We start from the raw sequence: 13700 nt of genomic DNA, 5'->3' as shown, positions 1-13700 counted from the left end.
AGGCCTCACACACACTTCATCTCCAGTGAAACTTTGGACTCTGTGTCTCCTCCTCCCCCCCCCCCAGGTCCCAGAGCGGAACGTTTCTCTTTAAACCCAAACACTGGCGAGCTGCGTTCATCGTCTCCTCTGAGCCACTCGGAGCGGGCCGAGTATTCGCTGACGGTGACGGCCACTGACAGAGGACTGCCCCCCCGCAGCACCTCCTGCTCCCTCGCCATTCAGGTCAGACTCTCCACTGGAGCCCGGCCAGCACAAACACCCTCAACCTGCTCACTTAGTTCATATCAAAGAGGAGACTCCGGGGGCCGGGAGGATCCGTGTCTCCGGGCCCCTCCGACCGGCTGCAGCCTCGTATCAGCCTCACTCCTGACAGGCTCTCCCTCCCGTTCCCCTCCCCTCTTTCTTCCCCCTGTGAATTTTCAAAAGGGAAAATTTCTATCTGAAATGGAAAAGTGGGTCTGAATCAAATACTCCCAGCTGGCTGGTGATGAGGCCCAGCTGTAGACCGCTCTGATCAAGGTCACATTCACTGACTTCAACACTTTTTTTTTTTTTAACACGGTAGCCATTTTTGCAAAGAGCACTGGGGGCTATATACTTATGTAGCATTGAAGGTAATTTGGTTAATATTTAATATAGACCAAAAAATTGACATAATGGAAGAACGCTGGAAGGGAACTGGGATTTATAGGTTCCAAGAAAACAGCGTTGCCATATAAACAGCTCTTGTGAGTGCCAGTTCAGTTTCCATTCTGACAATAAAAAAAAAAAAAATGAAAGACCTAATTATTAGTTAATGGGATTAAACAGTGCTGTGTGGTTTCTTCCCACTGACGCATTTCCTTCAATCCTCTTTTCAGACTGATTTATTAAATCCAATCGTTGATAGGATGGGACGATAGCAGTTTACGCTCTGGAATGTTTCTTTTCCATCTAACGTGGAACCAATTTACAGCGTGTCATGTACGATTCCACAACAAACACTGTGTATTTATTGAGTAACTATTCACTGTGGGAACTGTGCTGTAGGATGCAATGCTAGACTATCCAGATCAGCCCTTCAGCTTACTAAACACTGTCAGTAACGCTGCTGCAAATTTGATCAACAAAGCCTCTCCATCTCCCCCCCCCCCCTTCCCTTTTATGGCTCCTTAAATTTTCCCCCATCTTAGAAGAAATTAACTTTTATTAAAACAACGTGTCACTTGTTATTATGGCGCTCGTTTCATCGAAAGGAGAGAAGTAATAATGTTGTCGTCTTTGAAGACACTCGAGCTGGCCATCAAACGAAGTGTAAAGCTATACGCAGAACAGGAATTCAGCCCCTCTCCCCATAGTCCTCCTCTGATTGTGTTACTTTTATCATCCTTATTATTTTTCCTGGCAGCCGAGTTTCAGATTAAGTGTGATTAATGTGAGCAAGCGTGTTACTCAAGTCTATAAAAACCTCTTGTAACTGGTTTCACTTATTCCCAGTGAACGCTACAGAACAAGAAGTCGGAAAGGGACAACGTCTGGTTTTGCTTTGCCCTAAAATCCATGAAATATTTTCATCTTTGTTTTGAAAAATTCAAAACTGAAATCGCCACCGGGCATCTCAACAAACGATTAGATCCACAGACGTCTTCTTTTGTCCTCAAATACACATGCAGTGTTTTTTTTGTTTTCTTTCACCGCAGGTTCTCAGCATTAACAGACAACCCTCCAACACCAATTCACTCTCCTTATCGTTCAACTCTGTGGAGGAAGCCAAGCCCGGCTCCGTCATTGGCTCAGTCCGCCTCCGAGACAGAGAAAGCCTAGAGGAAGGCGAGGTGACCTACACAGTGGTTGGGGGAACTGACCGAGATGGAACCTTCGTTGTCGACCGTCTCACCGGGGACGTTTATCTGGCTCGCGCCCTCGACTACGAACGAGACGCCCACTACACCCTGCACATTGAGGTGGATGACCTCTCTCAGGACCCCCCCAGCAGCACCCTGGTCCACCTGGACATTGACGTAGAGGACAGCAATGACCACACCCCTGAGTTCCCCGAAGACCCAATCACCATCGTCATCTCTGAGAGTATGGAGCCCGGCTCTTCTGTCTATACTTTCCAGGCTGTAGACAAGGACGGCAGTGGCCCCAACAGCGAGGTGAGGTACTCCATTCTCCAGCAGTGGCCAGACACCCCGGGCCTTCTGCACCTCGACCCGTCCTCCGGGGTTCTCTCCTTGGGCCGGGAGCTTGACCATGAGGTCACCTCCAGCCTGATCCTGGTTGTAAAGGCGACAGACTCGGCCCTAGAGGTGAGCCAGAGGCGCTGGGGCTCTGTCACAGCGAGGGTGTACGTAACGGATGAGAACGACAACCTCCCAGTGTTCAGCTCGCCGACGGCCGTCAGTGTGATGGAGGACCAGCCGGTGGGCTTCGTGGTTTTGTACGTCATGGCCAGAGATGCAGACCAAGGGGAGAATGGTCGAGTGACCTACAGCATCGAGTCGGGCAACACTGGAGGAACGTTCAACCTCAACCCGAACACCGGTAAGTCTGGGCCAAGGCTGGAGGTAGTTTGTGCTGTATACTGACTCAACAGTCGACCGGTTTTCACTCAGGGCGAAAATTGTTGTTTGCTTTGTAAACTACAAATACGTTATATGTTGCTGAAATTACATAATTCGGCAGGTAGTGGTAAGCACCTTTGCAGCAACAAGATTCCCTGTTTGAATCTCGGCTTGTCTGGGTCCTTCTGTGTGGAGATGGCGTGGGTTTCCTCTGGGTCCTCCCACAGTCCGAAGACATGCAGATTGGGAGCTATGGTTAATTGGAGACTCTAAATTGTCTGTAGATGTGAATGTGGGAATGAATGTCTGGAAAAGTTGGCCCGAATGTCACCTGGGATTCAGCTGCCTCTGTGAATCTCTATGGATAAGTCAAATGGGTGGACGGATATTTTGGGATTTTATAGAATTATCATATTCTCTCTTATGAAAGCATTGTTAAAGTCATATATGAGAGAACTAGTTGGATGTGTAAGGTTCCCTTTTCAAAGTTTATTCATATGCACAAAGTTTCATTTTGAAATGTCAATGACTAATACATATTAGATATCAACATGTTGACAGCAGCAGATCTCAATCTGTTGATTTCCAGTACCTGACCTTAGTTTAATCGATAGAGAAAAACTGCATCAGTTCAGATCCCTCTGGGTCTTTCCATTGGCTTTTTAATGCAGTTATTCCACCTCTGAAGTGAACTTTACAGCACATGTGCACTCCCCTTTCCATGTGACCCCCAACCCCCCCCATAAGCACCAAGCCCCCCCCTCCGTAAACACTCACAAACATTTACAATCCTCTGCTTACTTCTAAGTGCAGCACAACTCTTGCTTCACCTCTCATGACTTATTTCTCTCAGTTGGAGACCAGACAGACAGAGCGGCCTGCCAAATATTAAAGACCCACGGAGACACACACATACATGTGCAAGCACACGCATGCACACACAGCCCATCATCTGTTATTGTGGATCTATTCCCATGAAAGACCAAAGAGCCTCCTGCTCCGGCTTCTGGGAACCATTAGAGAGGGGATCGGTTACGCGTGTTTATGTGTACGCACGTGTGTCTGTGTGTAGGCACGCACATGTGTGTGTGTGTGTGTGTGTGTGTGTGCTCGCATGAGACCCTGTCACTTACTCAGCACTGACCTTGGGCTATTTGGTCCTGTGGGCTTTGTTGTGGTGTTTGAGACACGTGTCGGCGATGGCTCCGCCTTCGCCTTCAAGTCGCCAACCGGCGTGCCCCCTGGAGCTGCTCAGGGATGGAAACATTCAGGGGCTGTCATGCATGTCACTTCTGGTTCAGCCCCGTGTGTGCACTCATCTTGAAGTGTTTTCACGCACACTGGTTATTTGTTAGAATCATGACAGAGTTAATCCTCTGAGCACCTGGTTTGCTTCTGTTTGGGGGTCAGCGACCAGAGACCTGGGACCATCTCCACTCTGTTTTCATTTCTGTGGCACCACAGTTAACCACAACAGAGAGAACCATCCAGCTATTAATAGGAGTCTATAATGTCATGGCGTGAGACATACTCTCATCACTCATTGTCAGAGGGGAGGTCATTAATTTCACTTTCTGTTCAAAGGGAGGCTGGACGGCTGATCGCCTCTCTACAAAAGGCGTTCAGGGATTAACGGATTAGATGTTGTTAAAAGAATAAAACCTCTGCATTTAGGACAAGAAGGATGTGTTTGTTGTCGGAGTAACCTCAGCTAACCCTGATACTACAAACCAAAGTGTTGGCGCCACAGACCACATAAGCTTAAGATGCTGGAATTGAAAACATCCCAAAAATAAAAAACTTTCCCCTGTTTCCCACTGCTTTGTTGGTCCTGCCCATGTGTTATCAGTGACCAGGGGTACGACAGGATCACAGCACTCAAAAGTTTGTGAAAATACTCCTGCCTGTAACTCTGACCAGATTAAAAGCTTGGGGGCAAATTATCTCAATCCAAGCAAAATACAAAGCAAAACAAAAAAAGTTAGAAACCACAACAGTCCGGGCCGACTCTTTCTTTAACAGTTGCAGCCCGTTTTAAAGCATGAAATTGAAATTGAATCAATGCAAGTTCTACCCTCTTAGGGCAGGATAATGAAAAGGCAAGGGTGCCCCTAATTTCTACAGAGCACGGCAGGCCTGGCCCTTGCGTGTCTAGAGCGTGTGTTTACTGCTCTGCTCTCGACGGCTGCGGCATTCCCCAATGGAAAATCTCGTAAACTGTGGCCAGACCGTCGGCCTGTTAGAGCGGCGGTGGTGGTGGTAGCACTCAGGTAGGCAAGACTGTGTGTGTGTGGAGCAGATTAACTCTGATTTGGCCCTCACACGGCAACTTTTCACACTCGCTTTTTATACCGCTCGACTACACACAACCGTGGAAAGTGGTGCGTTTTATTGCCTTTGATAGCATGCCTTTATACCGTAGCTGTCGTGTGTAACTGCCTCTGGGAAAGAGACTGTAATGAAGAACACCCAACCACACACGCACACACACACGCACACAGGAAATCTCTCCTCACGTTTCACCCCCCGATTCTTCTCTCCGCAGGCTCTCTGTCTATCTTCAAACCTCTGGACCGTGAGGAGCAAGACGTCTTTAACCTTACAATAATCGCAGAGGATCATGGGGCGCCGCGGCATTACCGCAACAGCCAGCTGCTGTGCGTCCATGTGATCGATGTGAATGACGAGGTGCCCTGGTTTGAGGAGAACCAGTACGAAGCCCAGATCTCTGAAAACCAGCCTCCAGGAACCAGTGTGTTGACGGTTTCCGCTTCTGATCTGGACCAAGGTGAGAAATAAACAACTTATACTCTCGTGGTTACTCCAGCTTTGGTTCATGTTTGCCTTTTTTTTAACCAACACTTGCAACGACTTGGTAATTTACTGTTCAAAGCAAGGTTTGGATAAAACAAAAATCTAAATTTTCCAAACAAGGCTTTAGGGATATAACTCACTTCTAACCCTTGTTACGTTAAATGACTGTTTTTGATGCGAAACAGGTCCTAAGAACATCTTGAAACCCAATCATGGAAATGCTGATTATACAGCGTGTATAGTTACATGTAACTGAGACATCTGAAAAAAAACGTTCGTCCAAATTTAGCCTGATCTTCTGAACCACAAATTACCTGAATCATACATGTACTGTTGGCTCCAAATGATGTTCTAAGTGGTCTTACCCTTTTAGGCCCGATCCTACGTGTGTCTGGATTAAGTGTCAAGAGATACCGAACTGTGCTGCTTCAGCAATTACTTAAACGCCTGCAATTACCGCGCGCCTTCATATGCTAACGTCTGTAACGTGTTCACATTACAGACGTTAGCAGTTGTTTTTAATTGAGGACTACACAGGAGAATGGGGGGGAGGGGGGTGCATTCCCCTGGAGTTAGTCAGAAGGGCATAAAACAGAAGGATTAGAAAGTTTTGCTCCAAAAGCAATTAGTGAGGCAAAACAGGTGAGGTTGCCAGACAACTCTGTGCTAGCACGCAATCTGGCATCCAGACACCTGAGGGTGTGCCGGCCCTGCCAAACGCTGACACGGGTAAAATAATGACCAACAAACAATTAACTATACATGCTATTGGCGAGAGACATTTAAATATTATCCTAAGGCTTGATCTTGTCAAGTGTAAATTAACTTTTTGAAGTAATTAATTGATTTGATTTCCTTACAATTATAATGCTTGGAAATAAACTACAGTCACTATGTGTGTTTTTCTGTAGGAACCAATGGGAAGGTGACGTATGGCGGTATCTCAGTGGACGTCTTCCACATCAACCCTGTGACGGGCATCATAACAACCACTGGGCCGCTGGACCGGGAGGTCCAAGAATACTACACTGTGACAGGTACTGCTTATGACTTTAACATACATACTAAAGATACATATCACAATTATTTATTATCATTATCGCAATTAATGTTGTGTTCTTTATTCTGTTTTGTCAGTTTATGCAAAAGACGGAGGCCTCTTACCCAACTATGCTAAAGCGACAGTGAGGATCAGAGTCCTCGATGAGAATGACAACGTCCCTGTGTTCGGACGTCTCTACTACAGCATCGAGTTGCCTGAAAACCTGGAAGCTTTGCCTCTGTTCACCCTCAGAGCCACGGATCAAGATGCAGGAGACAGTGCGGAGATAAAGTACAGAATTACAGGTGAGAATTTGTTTTAGATGCGCTCGCGGCTCTAATTCTACAATTTAACATTTGTATAACTCAGGGCAATGCTGCTGCAAACTCAGAAACTAAATGAATGTTTGCTTCCCTTGCAGCTGGAGACCCATCTGGAGACTTCCACTTGGACGGGCGATCAGGAGTGCTGTCCACTTTGAGGCCTCTGGATCGGGAGAGGATGGCTGCTCACACCCTAACAGTCACAGCTCAGGACCAAGGCCACCCTCCCCTCAGCAGCACCACCACCGTGGAGGTTACCGTGCTCGACATCAACGACCACAGCCCCCAGTTTCAGAGCAGCAGCTACACTGCAGACGTTTCAGAAGACGTTTCCATTGGCTCCTTGGTCCTTGAGGTGAAAGCCACCGACCTGGACACGGGCTCAAACAGCCAGGTGATGTACTTTCTGAGCCGTGGCTCCCAGAGTATGTTCATCATCGATGAGAACACGGGCCGCATTATCACAGCAGCGCCGCTTGACAGAGAGAGAACCGCTTCTTACACCTTTGAGGTGTGTGCCACCGACTCCTCCCCAGCGAACCCACGCAACTCCACTGCTCAAGTGACCGTCTACATTCAAGACGTGAACGACAACGCTCCCTTTTTCATTCTGGACCCGCTCATTGTGAACATCTCCGCCACTAGCGTGTCTAGCCGGCGAGTGCTGGCCACCATGAGGGCGGAGGACAAGGACTTTGGGGCAAACGGCTCAGTTTTCTATCGTTTTGCAAACCCTGTGAGGGGCTTTACCATCAACTCGCTGACAGGAGACATCCAGGCCACGGAGAACATGCAATCTCTGACCCAGAGCCAAAGGACTTTGATCATTCAGGCCATGGACCAAGGCAACCCGGCTCAGTCCTCCCTCGGAGTGGTTATCATTTACATACGGGAGCAGAGCTACAGAGGGATTCGTTTCTCCCGCACAGCTCGAGATGTCAGTCTGCAAGAGAACGCAGCCAAAGGTGTGCATGATGTTGGACAATTTCCACCTTTTACCTCTTTTTTTTTAAATTGAAAAGTAGAGTTAAAATATTTGACCCTGTTTTTAACTTTGCAGGTACAGTAGTAACACAGACTCAGGCCCAGTACCCTGATGGCTCCCAATCTGGCATCAGCTACAGTCTTTTCAGTGGAAACAGGAAGCAGTCTTTTGGAATCAACGCCATCACCGGTAAGTGCCGAGACAGCAGCACCGACGACAACATGATGTACTCTACATGCACAGTGACTCATTGTTATTTTTGTGAATTAGGTGAAATATGGGTCCAGAAATCCGAAGTCCTAGACTATGAGGAGACCCCGAAACTCCGCCTTGTGGTGAAAGCTGAGACGGCAGCCTCCAGCTCCTACATGGCTGTCAACTTAATCCTGCAGGACGTCAACGACAACTTGCCACGCTTCCAACTCCAGAACTACGTAGCCTACATCAGAGAGGCACAGGGATACGATTTTCCCATTATCCAGGTGCAGTAGCCGGCCCCCCCACACGTTTATTATGCTTGGCTGTGTGAAGTTGTTGAACAAAAAGCACTCAAGCCTCAGAAACCTGGACAGCTTCGGTGGAGTAGAGAAATGACCTCATTCCTTTGACTTTGTTCTCAGTGTCTCTGCTGAATATATGAAAACCTTTTTTGTCTTGAAGCCAGATCCATATAGAACTTTATGTGAACTCTTGACTTGCATGTCTGAATTTTACTCACTAGTAAATCACTACTGTTGAATACTTCTACATTATTAACAGTGGGTTGCTATTTTCTTCAGGTTGCAGCAGACGACCTGGATCAGGGTCAGAACGGTCAGGTGACCTACTCCATCAGGTCGTCGACCCTGAGCGGCTTGTTTAAGATCGACCCGCTGACCGGAAGCATCACCACAGCAGCCATTATGGACCGAGAGATCTGGACGCAGACAAAGTGAGTTTGATATACTTTTCTTGAGGTTCTTCTCCGCTTACCATTATTATTTATATCAATTGTCTCTCTGTTAGAATAGATGTTTCCATGTTTGCCCTCTCTACTCTGAAAATGCTTTCACGTATGGAAAAAATGAGTTTATCATGTTTATCATCAAACTTATATAAAAAACATATTTCCCCTTAAGCTTGTTTTGTTTGATTTATTTTCAATCTGATTATTTTTATTATTTTTAATAGAAACAATGACTCTTATATATTGTATTCTAAAACAAAAAACAGGCGGATCTTGGTGGGGGGTGGAACAGTGTGCAGCCATATGTTATTCGTAAAGTCACAGACACTGACACAGATTTTGTGGCACTAGGCTGGTTGTTACGGCAACAGACCGGGGATCCCCGCGGCTGGCTGGCTCTGCCACTCTCACTGTGATCATCATCGACCTCAACGACAACAGTCCCATGATTCCTCTGCATCGAGAGATCCATGTGCCCGAGGGTAAGTCGGCTTCACAGGGAAGTTAGTCCAGCGATCTTATCGGGAAGCCTCACGTCACTTTCCCCGGCAGCTCACACAGCGCAGCTCAGTGAGAAAAGTCTGACTCTGTTATGAAACAAGTTTTTGCCAAGTTCCTCTGTTCATTTCCTGTCTTTTAGGTCAATGCTTTTCCAGAACAGGATATTTTTTTTAACACAGAAAAAATCTAGAGTCTCTACAACTTTAATATTTCTTCTTCCTCTCTTGTCTTCCCGCTTTCTTCTCACACATACAGACACGCTGATTGGCACAGTCATCACCACGGTGACAGGGAACGACGTGGACTCGGGGCCGGCCCTCTCCTACACACTACACCTGGATACAAGCAGCCAAGGCCTGTTTGGAATTCACCGCTACGGAGGAGGAGTATCTCTGACCGGCCCTCTGGACTTCGAGGAGCGGACCTGGTACACGCTGACCATCCGCTCGTCCGACTCCAGGCATCAGAGCGAGGCCAACCTCACCGTGCTGGTGGATGATGTGAACGATAACGCCCCCACCTTTACTCAAGACTTGTATCAGGTGCGGCTACATCCACACATCTGTCTGTACAGCACTGGCATGTTTGTTTAATTGCATCTGTAACGGCTATAAATATGTCCGTGTTGTGTTTTTATGAACAGGTGACCGTGTCAGAGCACCTCCCAGCAGGCAGTGCTGTCGTCACGGTAACAGCCACTGACCGAGATTCTGGGGAGAACGGGAAGATTACCTACAGGGTCATGTCATCAACTAGGGGCGTCTTCTACATTGACCCAAACAATGGTGAGATCACTGTCTGCACATTTATGTTTGTTCATAGTCATTTTCTGACCAGAGCTCCCAGTAATCATGGGTTATTCCCTAAAGCTCTACTTATGTGCACATTTGGGGTTTGGAGATAAGCCATTGCAAAAGATATTTAATGATTTTGTTCATTAAAAGTCATTGAAAGACCAGATTTCATGTTATTTGGCTCAGCTGTTTTGCTTGAGATAGCATCTGAAATAAGTGTGTTCGCCTCAGGTTATCCTGTCTCCTATTCTCAAGTGGAATTCCTTTGCTTCGAATAATATTCCCTTTTAAACAGAACATGCTCTAACCTGTTTGGTAATAAAGTAAATTCAACAGCTAATCACCCTGTGTATTGACTGGCATTGCTAATTAAGGTGATGAGGTATAGACAGACGATTTAAATGAAGTTGCTCTTTTCGTTCTGCTTCCTCACAGGGACTTTGTTCATCAACCAAAAAACTGAATTTGACCTGGAGAATCCCTCCATCCTGGTGCTGATTGAGGCGAAGGACCAGGGCACGCCACCGCTCTCATCCATCGCCACCGTCCAGGTCCAAGTGTCTGATGTCAACGACAACACCCCCATCTTCCACCAGTCAGAGTACAGAGTCACTGTGTCTGAAGACGGCCTTCCTGGATCAACTGTTCTGATCTTAGAAGCTGTAGACGGAGATTTGTCTCGGGACAACTGTGGTTTCGATTTCGCTATTGCCAGTGGCAACTCGGGTAATGCCTTCCAGATTGAGAGCAGCGTGCGCTTCTTGGAGGGCCAGGGCTTCCAGACGGTCGGCAGCCTGATCCTGGTGGAGGAGCTGGACTTTGAGGCGGTGCCCAGTTATAACCTGACTGTCGTGGTGTCCGATCGAGGAATCCCTCAACGTAGCTCCAGCGTGCCTATCCTTATCAGCGTTTCGGATGCCAACGACAACCCTCCAGCTTTCAGCCGGTCGGAGTACAGCGTGGTGCTGAGTGAAGGTGCGGCAGCAGGGACAGAGATTTTGCATCTATCTGCCACAGATCCAGACTCTGCTCCCAATGGAGAGGTGCAGTACTTCATAAGCTCAGGGGACGAGACGGACATTTTCCAGGTGGACCAGTGGACCGGAGCCTTGAAGCTGCAGAGACCTCTGGACAGCGAGAGACAGTTGAAGCATATCATTGTTGTTCAGGCCACTGATGGCCAAGGGCACTATGCTCTGGCCCCAGTCAGAATTGAGGTGAAGGACATCAATGACAACCGCCCCTACTTTCCCCTCAAACTTGTAACTGCAAGCATCAGGGAGAATCAGCCCCAGAACGCCTTAGTCACCATGCTGCATGCAATCGACCATGACAGAGGTGTGTTTGGACAGTTGAGGTACTACATGTTGGACAACTCTCAAGAGGGAAGAGACGCATTCCTCATCAACCAAACTTCCGGGGAAGTGCGGACTCGCTCCACATTTGACTTTGAGAAGGTAACCTCCCTGGATTTTGTGGCTGTCGCCATGGATGCCGGCAACTATTCTGCCAGTGTAACAGTGCAGGTCTATGTCACGGGGGAGGATGAATATGATCCTGTCTTCACATCCCCGGAGTTCCTGTTTGAAGTGCCTGAGGGAGCAAAGAAAGGTCAGATTATTGGCAAAGTACAAGCCAGAGATGAGGATGGAGGCGTGGACGGCATTGTTCTCTATTCCCTCGCAGACAGTTCGCCTTATTTTGAGGTCAATAAATCAACAGGAGCTGTCTCCTTAAAGATGGACAGCTATAGTTCACATACGAGTCGCTCTAAAAGAGACGTGCGTCTGATGACACTGGACGTGACGGCTCACAGCCCTCTGGAGACATCACGCAAAGCTGTGGCGAAAGTTTCCGTAGACGTGACCCACACGTCCTTTGGTCTCACAACAGACATGAACATGCTGCTCATCGGTGTCATCGCAGTTTCATTAGCGGCCATCGTCATTCTAACCGTCATCGCCGTGGCTCTGTTTTGTGTGAAACTAAGACGTCGGAAGAAGGAGAAAAAAGCCAACAAACGAGCACCGACATGTGGCACGATGCTGCACAAGTTCGAAGAAACAAAAATAACGGCAAATGAAATGATTTACCACCAGGCCCTTCCAGGATACACAACGAGTCAAAGTGGCGGTGGTGGGGGTCCGTTCCCCCGTGGTGGATCGCTGGATCCCTCCCACTCCAGCGGGCGTGGCTCTGCAGAGGCCGAGGCAGCGGATGATGATGAGATCAGAATGATTAACGAATACCCACGAGTGTCGAGCATCTCCTCATCCATGCAGGAGCGCATCTCAGCCCGGGGGCCGGACTCCGGAATCCAACAGGACGCAGACCAGCTGTCGGACGTGTCCTGCGAGCCGTCCATAGACTGGTTCAAAGGGAAGAAACTGGGCAGTCTGAATAGTACTTTGTTAGCCGGCCAGGTGCCAGTGTACAGGGACGAGGGGGGAGGGTATGTGGGTGTGGGACGGGGACTCAGCATCTCACATCCTAAAGACTATACCTTTCCAGAGGATGGGAAGCCAGCTGTGGACGGCTCCCTAACAGCCATCGTGGCCAGTGACGAGGAGCTGAGGGGAAGCTATAACTGGGACTACCTGCTTAACTGGTGTCCCCAGTTCCAACCCTTAGCCAACGTTTTCACTGAAATAGCGCGATTAAAAGATGAGACCGCTCCCCCTCAGTCCCGCAGGTCATTTCATCACAAAGCGAAGCCCGAGTCGAGAATCGACCCCCCGCCTCTCATAACCTCTGTGGCCCACCCGGGGGCCAAAACTGTTCCTACAAAGCCCGCCGTCACGAGGACGTTCCCACACTTGTCTTCTTTCCGACGATCTCCCATCAGCGCTGAGGGGTCGATCTCCTCGGTCGCCATGTCTCCCAGTTTCTCGCCCTCTCTGTCTCCGCTGGCGGCTCGTTCTCCTGCCATCACGCCCTTCAGCGTCTCGCAGGGACCCTCGGCCTCCATGATCAGCGCAAACGAACACCATTTGGAACACAGCGAGGAGGCAGAGCTGAGGATTTGAATTCTGGAGTATGAATAAAAACTGAGGTCAGTGCTGGCCCGGACCTATTCTACTGTATGACCACAGGGGCTGCAACTTGAGATGAGTCAATCTCATTCTTATTCTCCAACTGCAGAGAACAAGTACAAAAGGTTACATTAAGAAGTCCAAATAACTGAAGTTGTGGTGCTTACTGGAAAAACTGAACTACATGACTAACAGGCCAAAACGGACCTTGCCTTTTGTGAATGTGTGGGTGTGTGTGTGTGTGTGTTTGCGTGTGTGTAAGAAATTCCTTATTCCTCTGTTGATCAGTGTTAATTTGCACATTCGAATAGGGATTCATAGATGATGTCAATATTTTGTACAAAAGCATTGTCTATATTTTTATACTTACATGTGGTTTCTGACAAGAAATGGCATTGAAGTGTCAAAAAAAGGTTGTTAAAACCTCAGAATATATTTCTATATTTGTATATTTGTAGCTTGTACTGTATACTTGTTTTGTACTGTATGTTTTATCTCCTGTAATTCTTAACCTTGTGGTTTTAAATGAAGCTCTCCATTAATGCTTTATGAGTTGGGATTTTTCTTTTTACAGATTATTGTAAATATTTATAGAAGAAGAGGCATCCGTGTTTGACAAATGAAACATCAGTCAGAATAGCGCTTTGTGTGATCAGACTTTCTCTGGATCCCGTATTTGATCTCATATCAAAAGGTAATCATTGAATGTGAATT

At 47.7% G+C, this 13700-nt stretch overlaps 1 protein-coding gene across 1 annotated transcript in view; it reads left to right on the top strand.

Annotated features, from left to right (window-relative positions):
- Positions 1-12980, top strand: part of LOC133003797 (protocadherin-16-like) — a 72681-nt gene extending 59701 nt beyond the window's left edge. The window contains exons 8-20 of the mRNA XM_061073609.1: positions 68-225; positions 1683-2529; positions 5095-5337; positions 6275-6400; positions 6501-6710; positions 6827-7693; positions 7789-7902; positions 7984-8195; positions 8493-8644; positions 9011-9141; positions 9416-9702; positions 9804-9945; positions 10390-12980. Of these exons, the coding sequence (XP_060929592.1) occupies positions 68-225; positions 1683-2529; positions 5095-5337; positions 6275-6400; positions 6501-6710; positions 6827-7693; positions 7789-7902; positions 7984-8195; positions 8493-8644; positions 9011-9141; positions 9416-9702; positions 9804-9945; positions 10390-12980 (6080 nt within the window). The remainder of the gene's footprint in view (positions 1-67; positions 226-1682; positions 2530-5094; positions 5338-6274; positions 6401-6500; positions 6711-6826; positions 7694-7788; positions 7903-7983; positions 8196-8492; positions 8645-9010; positions 9142-9415; positions 9703-9803; positions 9946-10389) is intronic.
- Positions 12981-13700: the final 720 nt, after the last annotated feature.

Source organism: Limanda limanda, chromosome 6 (assembly GCF_963576545.1).
Source record: "Limanda limanda chromosome 6, fLimLim1.1, whole genome shotgun sequence".
NCBI classification, from domain to species: Eukaryota; Metazoa; Chordata; class Actinopteri; order Pleuronectiformes; family Pleuronectidae; genus Limanda; species Limanda limanda.
The sequence above is the reverse complement of the archived record's forward strand: the minus strand, read 5'-3'. Positions and strand labels throughout refer to the sequence as shown.